Genomic DNA, 14,312 nt, shown 5'->3' on the forward strand with positions numbered 1-14,312 from the left:
TCACATTTTTCAGACCATGCAAGTATATGTCCCTATTTCACTTTGAAAAATAAAAACTTAGGTAGATAGTTGGTTTGAAAAGAATATTCTGGCTGATTCTATGAAAGTGACTATTAGAAGGAATGGAAATAGCTTTGTTTGTAAAATAATGCAATAAATAAAAGCAGGTATCCATAACAACATTTAAAAGAAAACATTTACAGCTTTTAAGTCTTCTGGGTTTGCATTGACTCCAGTAGGCAAAGAGATATCCATCACTGCATGGGAGGACCCAGATGATGATTCTTCACTGCTGAGCTTGTAGCTAAAATAAATTAGAGATTAGGAAATGAAACAAATAAATAAATAAGATTCTTTAAGAAAAGCCCCTGTTCCTTGGTAGGCTTTAACTTTCTAATGTGAGTCTCCAGTTTTTTGCTTCTTTACAATATATGTGTTGCAATCTCTGAATTTTAGAGATGCAAGAGATTTCTGAGTCATCTATTCCAACTCTTTACTCACTTGACCGGTTATCTCAATGGACCTCCATTCTGGGGTTGGAAGAGGTCATAAAAGCCATTCAGTCCAAGCTCCTAATTAGCTAGTTGAGGAAACCGAGGATGAGATAAGGTACTTGTTCAAGCTCACATGACTATCTCACCTCAGAGCTGCATGAGTCTCTTGATTCTCATCCTAGTTCTTTTTCTAACGGAGAATATTCAAATAAGAAAATTAATTGTATATTGGAAAGAAACTCAATAAGCATGTTCAGGAAAAGACTGGAAGGAAACACACTAACATGTTAGAAGCTACTTTCTCTGGATGATGAGATTATAAGTGATTATCTCTTTTCCATGCTTTTCTATATTTTCTAAAATATTCATAATAGATATTTTATTTAAAAAAATGTTTCAAGGGCTATCCTTCATCTAGGAATTGTGCTTGTGGGGAAGTTGAGGAGAAAGGCAAAGGGGGTAAAATGGGAGATTTGGTTTATTTTGTTTTTGTTTTTCTGGTATGAGAGAAAAGAATACTGAAATTCCCATTTACTGAAATTCCCATTTCCAATACTGAAATTCCCAGTAAATTCCCAAATCAGTAAATTTGGGTTTTATCCCAGTTCTGCTGAGGGTTTTCCCCAAATTATTTTCCCTTTCTAGAGCTCATTTTCTTTTTTGTAAAATTAACTGTGAAGAAGTATAAACTCGCGTTTTAAATTTATCTTTATAATTCCAAGGCTTCATCTTGAGAGGCAGAGAGGCCTGTTTCTATGATTAAGCAAAGTTAGAATACTTAAAGGAGGAGCAGGTTGGTGGCGTAGGGACTGGATGGGAGTGTGGTTCTGCAAAGGTTGAGTTTTAGGTTCCAGCCTCACCTTATGATGTGGGGAGAGGCAGCCGGACATTTGAGAGTGGAGCTTGGGAGAGCAGTTGGGATTAAAGGAAGAGCCTGGTGAGACAGCTTCATAAAGGGGAAAATGAACTGATCTCACCCAAAGGAATAAATATGAGTGCAATGGGAGGTATTATTTGAATTAGTGAGGTGGCAAGGGACCTCTTTTCCCCAATCATATCTTATTGAACATATATAAAGCAGACTCTACTAGAAGTTTTAGATGTCATATTTACCATAAAAATTTCAATATTATAAAATTTCCGGCTTATAAAAATTTAGCCCCATTCTTCACCAAATTAACAATTTAGAACAAAATATAAGGCAACTTGGAACTGAAATGTGACATCTAGCATCTCCCTAATTGGATGGGTGAGTGTCACCAGAAGCAGAGAGCTCTGGCTCACAGATGCAAATACTCTGTCAACATGATGGAAAAGGGCCTCCTGAGTGAAGAGTGTCTATGAAAAGTTGCTGGAGCCTTGATGACTGGTTGCCATGGTGACTGTTTCAACCGTGGAACAGAAACCTTCCTTTCAAGAAGCCCTTTGCATGCTGCCAAGGACAGCAATCTTTCCCAAAGGCATTTTGTTCCAGGAGAAGGAGAGAAATGAAATCCTTTTTTCTTTTCTTATGAATACAACAGAGAAGTTGTAAAAAGCTAAATACACGAAAGAGACCCTCTGAACATAGAAATTGTGTGCTGGCATTTTTTAAATCAGGAGAGTGTATATTTGAAGGCAAAGAATTTCTCACATGAATAAGTACTGCACAGTTACATTTGGAATTTATCCAACCCAGCTTCAGCATCACAGAGCCAAAAGCATGTTCCACCTGGTTTTTTGAACATTTTGTCCCCGGTTTATAAAAACCAAAGGGTAGAATATGCAGTATTACATCTCTGTTGCTATCTTTTATATATTAACAATCTGGAACTAGGCCTCCTGTCAATGAATTCAAATGAACAAGTTTTTGATGAGAGCCTTTTAATGTATAGCAGAGTTGTGGAACTACCGTAAAGCAATTTGGGATCAGATAGTCCAATATCCTTAGTTTACAGAAGAGGCCCAGAGAAGTAAGCTGATTTGCTGAAGGTCATGTGAGTGTTTCATGGCAGAGGCTACCCCACAGGTGTCCAGCTCCACTATCATAGAGTCCTTGTGCCCACTCAGTGTACCTCCCTGTAGGTCCCACACATTGATTCTAGCTTTGCCCAGAACAAGTTTGCTCATACCTCCCTGTGACAAGTGCTATGGGTTTAAACAGTGATCACACCCTGTCCTCTAGAAGAGAGGTACCCAAGAGTGGGAATTGCAGGAAGCAAGCTGCCTGGGAAAGGGTGACCTTAACAGGACCTTAGGGAATGAGGAAGGGTGTGTGAGGGGGAACAGATGGCAGAGACTGGCCAAGGAAGGAAGGAGGGACTTCGAGTGGGCTAGCTGATGAAGGAATCCTGAGAAGAGAGTGACTGAGCTAGGGACCACAGACAGGGCTGCAAAATGCTGGGAAGGAGGTGGTGAGAAATTCTGTGCTATTCCTCAAGGTCAGTGGTCTCAGATTACACTAACTGAAGGATGTGGTTTAGAAACTGGACTGGGCATCAGGGTCTGGGCTTTGAGGCCCTAGCTCCGCCTCTAACTCTGTGAGAATTTGGCCAGTTACTTCACCTCTTGGGGTCTCAGTTTCTTTACTTCTAAAATAAGAGGATTACTATATCATCCCTAAAATCCTTTTCAGCTCCAACCTATGACACAACTCTATGGAATTTCTAGTTTACCCATACTCAGTGCTTTGCATCATGTGTGATTATAAGTAAAAACAGCAAAATACCAGCCAGTTGTTGAGAATAGGAAGAATTAAGGAAACAGAAGAGAACAGGAAGTACTAAGGGGTGGTGGAAAGAAGGAAGAAGCCTGTGTTCTAGTCCTGGGTCTGCCATTAACTGATTCACTCTGTGTGATCACTAAAGTATATATACATATTTTCAAAAACCTATATTTTCATAAACGTTTTAGGATGGTGGCTTGGTAAGCAGAATAATGGCTTCCAAAGATGTCCGCCTCTTAATCCCCTGAAGCTGTGAATTTGTTACCTTACATAGCAAAAGAGACTTGTAGGTGTGATTAGGTTAAGGATCTTGAGCCAGGGCGATTCTCCTGATTGATTATCTGCGTGGGTCCAATGTGATCACAGGGGTCTTTATAAGGGAAATAAACAGGAGAGTCCGAGAAGGAGGTTACGGTGATGGAAGCAAGGGTCTGAGTCAGAGAGAGATACTGGAAGATGCTGTGTTGCTGGCTTTGAAGACGGAGGAAGGGGCAACAAGCCAAGGAAAGCAGGTGCCTCCGGAATCTGGAAAAGGCTAGGACGTGGATTCTCCCCTAGAGCCTCCAGAAGGAACGTGGCCCCAATAATGCCTTGATTTTAGGACGTCTGACCCCCAGAATTATAAGATAATACATTTGGGTTGTTTTAAGTCATTACAGTTATGGTAAATTGTTACTAGCAGCAATAGGAAACGAAGATAGTGGCCAATTCAGGCCTTGGAGTTAGTTTGCTAAGGGCTCAGCATCCATGGCTCTTAGCCCTGGCTACCATTAGAAGAACCTCCAGGGGTGAGCCTGGATGGAGTTTTGCATAGTTCTAAACTCTCTCCAGCTGAATTCAATGTGCAACCTGACTTGAGAACCACCGGCTGGCTGATAACGGCCAGGGATTTTACTGGGTGAACATGATTTTTCTAAGTAAAAGTGTGGAAGCTGCTTCTGAGAGAATCTTTTGCTCTTTCTTTTCCTAATACTTACATATCTTATCTTTACCTTTCTGGAAGACAAATTAATATTTTAGTGTTTGAATTAGAAAAAGACCAAAAATGGGAGAGAAAACTATATATGAGCAAAACAAAGCTGTTCTGTACAGTAAGTAGCTATTTAATGGAATAAATTGATACAGCCACTATGGAAAACAGTATGGAGGTTCCTTAAAAAACTAAAACTAGAACTACCATATGACCCAGCAATCCCACTACTGGGCAAATATCCTGAGAAAACCATAATTCCAAAAGATACATGTACCACATTGTTCACTGCAACACTAGTTACAATAGTCATGACATGGAAGCAAACTAAATGCCCATCGACAGATGAATGGATAAAGAAGATGTGGTACATATATACAATGGAATATTAGCTACAAAAAGGAAAAAAATTGGGTCATTTATAGAGACGTGGATGAATCTAGAGATTGTCATACGGAGTGAAGTAAGTCAGAAAGAGAAAAACAAATATCATATATTAACACATATATGTGGAACCTAGAAAAGTGGTACAGATGAACCGGTTTGCAGGGCAGAAATAGGGACATAGATGTAGAGAACAAACGTATGGACACCAGGGGGGGAAGTGGCGGAGCGGGGGTGGTGGTGGTGGTGGTGGGATGAATTGGGAGATTGGGATTGACATATATATACTAATATGTATAAAATGGATAACTAATCAGAACCTGCTATGTAAAAAAATAAATAAAATAAAATTCATAAAAACCAAAACAAACAAAAACAAATGAATGGATAAAGAAGATGTGACACATATATACAATGGAATATCACTCAGCCATAAAAAGGAACAAAATTGAGTTATTTGTAGTGAGGTGGATGGACCTAGAATCTGTCATACAGAGTGAGGTAAGCCAGAAAGAGAAAAACAAATACTGTATGCTAACACATATATATATGGAATTTTAAAAAGCGGTACAAATAAACCTAGTGGCAGGGCAGGAATAAAGACGCAGATGTAGAGAACAGACTTGAGGGCACGGGAAGGGAGGGCGGGGAAGAGGAAGCTGGGATGAAGTGAGAGAGTAGCACTGACATGTATACACTACCAAATATGAAATGGATGGCTAGTGGGAAGCTGCTGCATAGCACAGGGAGATCAACTTGATGCTTTGTGACGACCTAGAGGGATGGGATAGGGAGGGTGGGAGGGAGGCTCAAGAGGGAGGGGATATGGGGATATATGTATACATATAGCTGATTCACTTTGTTGTACAGCAGAAACTAACACAACATTGTAAAGAATTTATACTCCAATAAAGATGCGAGAAAAAAAAAAAATACCTGCTATGCTCCACATTAAAAAAGTGAACAATTTTGCATCTTCTGGACATTCTTATAATTCAAAAATATTTGAAGAAATAATACTCTGGCAGAAGTGAGACCCTGAAGTCTACTCTCCCCTTGATGGAAATAGGCTCACCTGGCACATGCCACTATGCGCTTGTATTCCGAGTTGCTGTAGCTGCGGGCTGGCACACACAGCAAACAAACAAGCAAACAAACAAACAAAAATAAGAGTAAACCGTTTTTAGCTGTTTTGCAACATGTCAGAACAGAATTATTAATGAGCACGTCTCTAAACACACTTAAAAATGATTTGTGATTTGAAAGTTGTCACTTTTGATGATTTTAATGGAGATTCGTGGCCACTGACAATCCCAGGAAGTCTTGAAATCATTAGAACAGTTCTCTGCTCTCCAAGAACTTATAATTTAAGGAAGGAGTCATTTAAGGTAAATATGTGTTGGTCACATGTCTGGGGGAGGTAGCAGGGAGGAAGAGCCGACGCCTGGATTTGCTGGTAGTTGGAAATTTCCTGCAGGAACAGGCTTCAGAGCCACAAACAGAAGCTATCAGGGCAGAGGGTAAAGGAGAACTGGGGTGTGCAAGTGGCCTTGCTTCTGGACTGGGAGGGGAGAACCAACCCATCAGAAGAGGGATGAGAGGGCCACAGGTTAAAAAAAAAAGGCACATTAAGAAAGGATCATAAGTCCTGGAGAGATCAAGTTGAAGGTGGAGGCACAGAAATGTGCATTTGCCAAACTCCTTGGGATACAGAAAGGGTAAGGGATGGAAACCCAACAGAGTGATGAGAGAAATTCAGGGCCCAGGAATGGAACACTGACACAAAAGTAACAGAAATGCAAATTTCTGAAATTAGACCCTTCTGTGGCTTTACAGCTAGTTACATTTTTTTTTATGCTACTTACATTCTTAAAGTAATTTTCAGTCAAAACAATTTCTGGATCAATAGCGGATACATTTAGCTTAGATATTGTTATTTAATATCAATTTCCAACTATTATTAGTTACCTGTATTATAATAAATGGCAGTTATGTTTACTCAGATGTCAACCTGTTAAAGAATTTGAATAAGAAAATTGTTTTTTTGATTTAGCATGTTTTTCCTAATCAGGGAAGCTCTTTGGCATTCTTTATGCTTAACCAAAATTATAGTGTAAATCATGATGTTTTACCTTCAACTTCCTGAGCTTCAATTTTCAAATGGAAGCTGCAAATTTCCTCAGAGGTACTGGTTTTGTGAAACACAGTTTTTACCTATATTGGGACAAGTAAACAAGAGTATTCTGTTTAAAATGGGGAGTGGAAAAGGTATTATGGCAGTACTGCAGCTAGAAATGAGATGCTTAAAGTATTTTCACCACCCAGTGCAAATGGTGTACATTAAAGACCATTTTCCCAGCAACTGGACTTTCAGCAAACTCCACAATTTGAAACATAGCTGAGAAGCCCAAGGTAAGCAAAAAACGATCTCTGTCCAGTCAGAACCTTGGTCCTAATCCCACGCAGTCAAATCTGAGCACCTCACTCTACAGGAAAGTTTTTAAGACTTTCATCCTTGTGCCTGTACACTAATTTTACAGAGAACACCACAAGGTCATGAAGTATGGTTTTCTTCAGCCCACAAATCACTGTGGTAACAACAAATTATAGGTATGCGTGGAAGGGCAGGGGTGCTGCCAGAAGTAGGTATAGTGAGAGTGACCAGAAGTGACAGAAAAGTGGACCATCCATCTCCCCACCCTCACGCAATCTTAGAAGCAGTCTTTGAAGGAATAAATGTATTAAAGATGAGCACACAATTAAATAATCAACAGAATGTTAACTTATGCTCCGAATACATAGTTTATTTTATTTGAGGCATTTGGCAGTTACACGTTTTTCTAAGCTGTTTATATGTGTCCATGCAATCTATGGTTAAAAAATAGAAGAAACTTAAGCCCTTACATATCCATCAATCCCCAATGATGCTGGACAAGTGAGGTGAGACTATGTTACTAACCACCACATCCATGTATATACACGTATGAGTGTATACATACAAGTCACATGTATATATACATATATAGACATAAAAATTATTTATCTCTCTATATAATTATATATATATATATATATATAATTTCCACAAATACACAGACTACATACATATAAAGATTAATAAAACCATTTTCAAAAAGAAATTGTGGGGACAGCTACCAAGATAGCTAGAAAGAATGATAAATGACTCTTACCTCAGTCATGGTTACCCAAGCCCAGATTTCTGTAACTTTGTGGCAAAGTCCCTAACTTTCTTTTATGTTACTTAGTACAAGCTGACACATAACCCCAATTAAGTCACACATAACCCCAACTGAGTCGGCTCTCCATGAAATACTCACATGTACTGTAGCCAAGCCATTGTTTTGTCCAGTACTTAGGACAACAAGGTCATCATTGAAAGGCACCTGGAAAGATTTTTGCGTTCAGTATTATTTCTCATGCGTATTTACTTTGCACAAACATGGATTTGTAAGCTGTGGACAGTAAGAACTATTTCCAGTTACTTGTATGTTTAAATATACCTTAAAATAATCTAAAATGTGGTAATTAGAAAAATACGTATTAGCATCTGTAACAGATGATTTCAAAGGTCCCATCCGATTATAAAATACTATAAAAAAATCCTTTATTTACCTCTACTGGCCTCCCAAGGAAATTCTTCTCTGTCATCTTATAATAGTAGAGGTCACCTTTATGCTTGTAAGAAACTTTGATATCCATATTCAAGCGGAGTTTTTCAACCAGGAGTGAATACTCTGTCAGGCCCTCGATGGCATTAATTGTATCCTATCAACAATCAGCAAGGCACAAAAATAGGTTTACTTATTTATGTACTCTCTGTTTACAAATACCCTTTCTTATGAGAAGGTGAGTCAGCATTGCCTGGAGATGAAACTCCAGCTGACTGAGCGAGACTGGTTAAGGGTCCCCATGTGGAAGTGGAAGGAAGATCGTCCCCCTCCCCCAATAAGGATGCTGCCGTTAGCAGGGACAGAAAGGCAGTGTGGCCTCACATCCAGGTTCTCTACCTGTCCTGAGCACGTGACTTCAAGCAAGTCACTCTTTGCAGAATACCTCCAACTCCTTGCATGACAATGTATCTCCTTCCCATCCTTAAGTCTCAGCTTAAATATCCGCACAGTGAAGCCATAAAGAAGCTCCCCCTTCTCATTATTCTGTTTTAATGTTCTTCCCCTCTGCCCTTTAGAGCATTCATCTCAATTGGTAATATTTTTATGTAGAGTTTATCATTGGCGTCCCCCACTGCAATATAAGATTCATGGGGGCAAGTAGTATATTTTTCTTGGCATCCATTACATTTAGTAAGTACACACACATGGTAGCTATTCAACAAGTATTTGTTGAAGGAATAAATGGATGAACTTAATTTTTCTGGACTTCATCTTCTTCATCTACAAAATTAGGAAATGTGGCTAGATCAGAGATAGCAAATTTGTGGCTACCCTCTCTGCCCATGTCCATGCAGCCAGTGCTAATAAGCGGGGTCCTCTCTTCTCTAAGCCTCCAGTTGTACCCACAATGAAACCATTTGCCTCCTCGGATTAGATGATCACTAATGTCATCCTGAAGGACCCCTCTAGCTCTAAATTTTATATACATATACACACACACCCCATCATTGTCCAAGCATCCAGGGAACAGGGAAGATGCTAACATTTGAGATAAACTTGAATGTAGATGTACACTAAACAACTGCATATAGTTATAATGTAAAATATACATACTTAAATGAGTTTACATTGGTAGGTAGATAGATAAACATGTTAGTAATCAGTATTCCTCTCACTTTTTATTTGTTTTGTGGAAGGGAACATCAGTACCTTTGCATGGCAGCTGCTGTTTCTTACATAGGATTTAACTCTCCTAGCCTTTCATGGTAATTAAGAATCATAAAGGAAGTACTGGGCTTAGAGTCAGGAGACGTGAGTTCTGATTTTGGCTCTGCCACTAACTCCCTGAATGAACCTCCTGAGGCTGACTTGCTCCTCTGTATAAGAAGGGTGTCAATGCACATATACATTAGGGTCCTTGATTCTAGTCCTTTATTCATATCTTTGGTATGCTCCCTTGGTGACAGAAGCATGGAGGTCAGAAGGAGTGTGGAATGTGTGGTGTGGGAGGCACTAAATATATCTCTAGGAGGATGGACCCTGAGAAAGAAACATTACCTGGGTCGAATAAAAGCCACCTCCATATCTCTGCTCTTCTGATAGCCATCTGATGATTAGATTAACGTAATTCATGTCTTTCAAGCTCAGGCTGGTAAGTAAGGCATAGGCCGTGGTTTCTACCATGTGTGCTGTGCTGGTATAACGTGCAGAGCCGTCTTTCTGTTGAAGGTCACCTTTCCAAAAACGATATATTGGTGGATTACCTGAACATCAACAAATCACACTGGTAAATATGATGAAAAGTGTGAATTTGGCATAACAATTCTAGCGAGTTTCTAGAAGTTTCTTCTGGTAGTGGCCTTCTGGTTTCCAGAAATTTTTTACTCTTTTGTAAGAAGAACTTTCTCAAGGTGACCAACACAAACAAGATCCCTTAACACAGGGCTCTTTTAACCTATAATGGAAAAAATCTAAAAAAGAATGTATATATATTTATATATATAATATATATGTATTTTATATACATATATAAAATTGACTATAGTTCCCTGTGCTATCCAGTAGGACCTGGCTGTTTATCCATTCTATATATAATAGGTTGCATCTGCTAATCCCAACCTCCCACTCCATCCCTCAAAATTTTGACGTTATCTATTTACACATCAGAATTACCTGATTTGCATGACTTTGGACAAAATGTTTTCCCTCACTTGTGGAGGCTGTATTTAGAATGAAAGTTGTGGTTTTGAAAGATACGTCCAGATCAAACATTATTTGAATTATTAAGTTCCCTTCTAGCTCTTAAATTCTATGATTTTATGATTCATTTCTTACAATACCCAAGATATTTCTTTTGTGTTATTTGAAAAGTATTATACAAGTGGTTTCGAGGTATATGTTAAGAGTCAGTCATTTTTAAATGATGACAGAAGTCAAATTTTGTAGATAATGATAAACCTCATGTAAGATTTATTAAACTTTTAGAAAACCTTAGGCAGGAGATGGCTCAGAAGTGTCCAACCATGCTGGTGCTGGTCTAGGCACATTGGCCAATGACCACAGCTCCTCTCTATTTCTTTACTCTTGACCCATGGGAAGCAATATCTTTACTTTTCAAAATGAAATATATACCTTTGTAGCCAACCTGGTACAATACAAGCTAGGTCATGCACTCTCCTGGGGCTCACACTGGCCCCCATAGCACCTTGATGTGAATGAGACTCAGGCACCCCTTGCTCAGGGTAGAAGCTGACTCAAACCAGGGTGCATGGATGGGGGAGCAGAGCACAGGCTGGATTTCAGCCTCAATTCACCTGCTTGCTTGGGCGCTTTGAATATTGCACAACTGTATACAGGAGTCCTGCAGAGCTCCAGTAATGACCTCCAAGGTCCTGCATGGCACTCCCTCACGCTTTCCTTCCCTGACATCACTTCTTACCCTCATCTCATTTCTCTCCAGCCATACTGGCCTCCTGGCCTTTTCTGGAGCACCAGGCATGCTCCTACCTCAGTAATATGCAAAGTTGTTTCTCCACCAGGAAACACCCTTCCAGAGAGCCACTGGCTTGCTTCCTCACCTCCTTCACGTCTTGACTCAAACACCGTCTTCTCAGTGAGGCTTAAGCCTGACAACCCCATCTAAAATTACAACCCACCCCCTCACCCTGTGTCACTTCCCTGCTTCATTTTTCTTCACATCAGTCATCACTAAGCTATTCAGTATATTAAATGTTTTAGCTATTTATCGTGTTTGTCTCTCCCTAACTAGAATGTAAGTTTCATGAAGGCCTGAATTTTTTTTTTTTTTTTTTGTCTGTTGCTTTATCCCCAGAGCCTAGAACAGTGCCTGGTGCATAGGAGGTACTCAATACTCAATACACTCAATACACATTCATTCCTTTGTTGAATTAAGGAATGAATAAAAATGTGCTGAATGAGTGACTAAGTAAATGAATAACAGCACTTATTCCATTGTACTGTGATGATTTGTTTCTTGAGGGCAGGGATGGTGTCTCACTCCACTATGCATGCCACCACCCCTTCCCCAATTAGCAGACACTACATGCCTAGTAGACACTTGCCGAGTACCTGTCAGGAACAAGTCATACCTTTAACCAAAGCTTCCTTCTTCAGGGCTGAGACAATTGAACGAAACTGTGGGTGTGTTTTATCTCCCAGGGAAAGAGCAAAAGCAGCAATGGCCAGTGTAAAAGTACTCTTGGTCGAGAGGGTATTTTCAAGCAGGAAGGTGTCAGCTTTAGTTACAGCTGTGCTGACTTTCTGGAAACAAGAGCAGAAGATACCTAAGTTTCTTTGTCAAGCATCGGCCTATCAACTGATGGGAACTGCCCCCAGATGGCACCACTCTGGGGCAGGCAAGATGAAGGGTGGAAAGACAAATGACCTAATGGAAATGGATGGTGTCTCCCTGAAGCAAATCCTTCCAGGAGAAGGAGCAGAGTGTAACCTGGAAAGTGAAAACGAGATCGTCCACATCCAGTTGTTTTAGTTTCTGAATCCTCCCCTCCTCGGTAGAGGTTTTTCCACTGAATTTCTGCTTCCCATGTCAGACCTAGCCTCTGGGAAGAAGAAGCACCAAGTATAGACACAGCTTTCTCCATTCCCCCCCCAGCATAGCTGAGACAGATTCACATTTTCAAAAGGAGTTTTAGTAACTAAAGCCATCAGTAGCAGAAAAAGAGCCAAGCTGTCAAAGTACTTTTTGATCCTAAGGATTCCTTGGAAAATAGTCTTTATGACTTTGTCCTGAGACAACTAAAGTAGTTATTTTGGATAAGTAGATGAGGAGGTGGCATGGTGCATCGCTGCTGACATCTTGCCTGGTGCATTCTCTCCCAGCACCACTGCTAACTTCTCCTTGTTGATTATTTTGCCTTACTGGATATATATATAAAACAATTCTCTTGAACTAAACTAAATGATTATTTTGTTTTGTGGTTCGAGTCCTATCAATCCTCTTGGGTTTTTCCATCTTGGTTCTGTCTGCTGGTTTGAAGGACATGTCTAATTTACTTCCCAGATCAGGGTCTCAATTCTATTAACCTTTGGAATCTTCTATATTGATTCACTTAAGTGGATCCTCTCCTTTCTCCCTTCAGCTTCCAAGCAAATGAAACAGCACAACCCAAGGCAGCAAACGTGGTATGGGGCATCCTCAACAGTTCTGTGATACAGAGTACCTCAACATTCTGTATTCCGGGTTACAGAACAACAGTCACATACGTGGCATAAGATTTAGCAGAGGTAAGAGTAGGAAACTGCAGACACGGGGTCATTTTCTCATCACAGTCAGAGGTTATCTGTTCTAATCACAGCTCTACAAGTCAGTAGCCTGTGACATGGGACAATTAAATTCACCTTTCGTACAGGCCTCAGCTTTCTCAACTGTCAACGAGTGGGTTGGACTAGATGTTCTCTAGTATCTATCATAATTCTGAAATCCTTAAATTCTGGAGTTAAAGTTATTTTCAAGCCCCCCTCTTACCTTCCCCCCTCCCCCCAAGAATATGGTATGGAAAAAGACCATGGGTGTTGGAGAAAGAAAACTCTTACTTACCTCCAGAGGGCATATATCAAAGGCCTTTCTAATTCCAATCACAGCAAAAGCTGTAAGATATAAAGTTTTCTCTCGGGCTTCAATGGGCAAGGTACCCTAAAAATAAGCAATGTTTAAAAAGGAGAGCAAACTGGTGTCTTTAAAGTGAAGTGACCTTGCTCTAATCTTCATTTTGGACCTACTCTCCTTCTCTCCCTTCATGCACTCTAGTTGGACTGCTTGCATTTTTTCAAAGCTCTGAGTCTTACATGCTTTCACTTGCTTTTCTCTCCTCCACCTCTCTACCCTGTAGCTCCACTTCATACCTCTTCACCACGTTCAAGTTCACCCTCTCCTTCTAGACCCTGTTAAAATGCCACCTCCCCTGAGAAGCACTATTCTGCCTCTGTTCTCCCACATTTTCTCCTCTTAGGGCAGTGACGTTCCTATGCAATGCTTCCAAGACCTGCCAGTAAGTAACTTCTACTTTTCTCTCCAGCTTTATTTTGTGCCACTCACCCTCTGGACTTCTCGGCTCCAGCTCTTTTAATAAACCACCCTCTCTCTACTTCAAGATAACAGGCATGATGTTTGCTCCACTTGCAACACTCTGCCTGCCTCCCTCCTACCTAGCTCCCAGGGACTTGGTCAACCCATTTTCTCAACTCCCCCAATCTAGGTTAGAGTTTCCTGCTTTCAAAGAAACTGTATTTCCCTTTTCTTAACATGAATCCCACACTTGAAATCACTTACTCAATGTCTGACTTCTCTGCTAGACTGTAACTGCCATGGCCTCAGTGACCACACCTGTTTTGTTCACTGTTATGTCCCTACCATGTAGCACTTTGTACACATTCAATACATACTTATTGAATAAATAAATGAACACACACACTTCAATCTTGGTTAGAGTTATTAGCATTTATACCCCACTTTCCCTACCAGTGTGCGAGCTCCTTTGTGGCAGGGATACTCTGGTCCATCCTTCCTACTCTTCCTCTCCCATGGTGCCCCAAATAGGCCCTTGCATGTTTTAGGTGCTTAGTGAATGGTTGTTGAATGGATACGAATA

At 40.3% G+C, this 14,312-nt stretch overlaps 1 protein-coding gene across 1 annotated transcript in view; it reads right to left on the reverse strand.

Moving 5' to 3' along the window:
* The window catches only part of C5 (complement C5), a 78,462-nt gene that overhangs the window by 11,519 nt on the left and 52,631 nt on the right, over positions 1–14,312 (reverse strand). Inside the window, exons 27-34 of the mRNA XM_024762332.1 lie at positions 13,262–13,357; positions 11,793–11,964; positions 9,742–9,947; positions 8,186–8,338; positions 7,891–7,956; positions 6,685–6,766; positions 5,628–5,676; positions 202–304 (exon numbers count right to left, since the gene is read on the reverse strand). Of these exons, the coding sequence (XP_024618100.1) occupies positions 202–304; positions 5,628–5,676; positions 6,685–6,766; positions 7,891–7,956; positions 8,186–8,338; positions 9,742–9,947; positions 11,793–11,964; positions 13,262–13,357 (927 nt within the window). The remainder of the gene's footprint in view (positions 1–201; positions 305–5,627; positions 5,677–6,684; positions 6,767–7,890; positions 7,957–8,185; positions 8,339–9,741; positions 9,948–11,792; positions 11,965–13,261; positions 13,358–14,312) is intronic.

This window comes from Neophocaena asiaeorientalis, unplaced genomic scaffold, assembly GCF_003031525.2.
Source record: "Neophocaena asiaeorientalis asiaeorientalis breed wild unplaced genomic scaffold, Neophocaena_asiaeorientalis_V1.1 scaffold78, whole genome shotgun sequence".
In the NCBI taxonomy this organism is placed as follows: domain Eukaryota; kingdom Metazoa; phylum Chordata; class Mammalia; order Artiodactyla; family Phocoenidae; genus Neophocaena; species Neophocaena asiaeorientalis.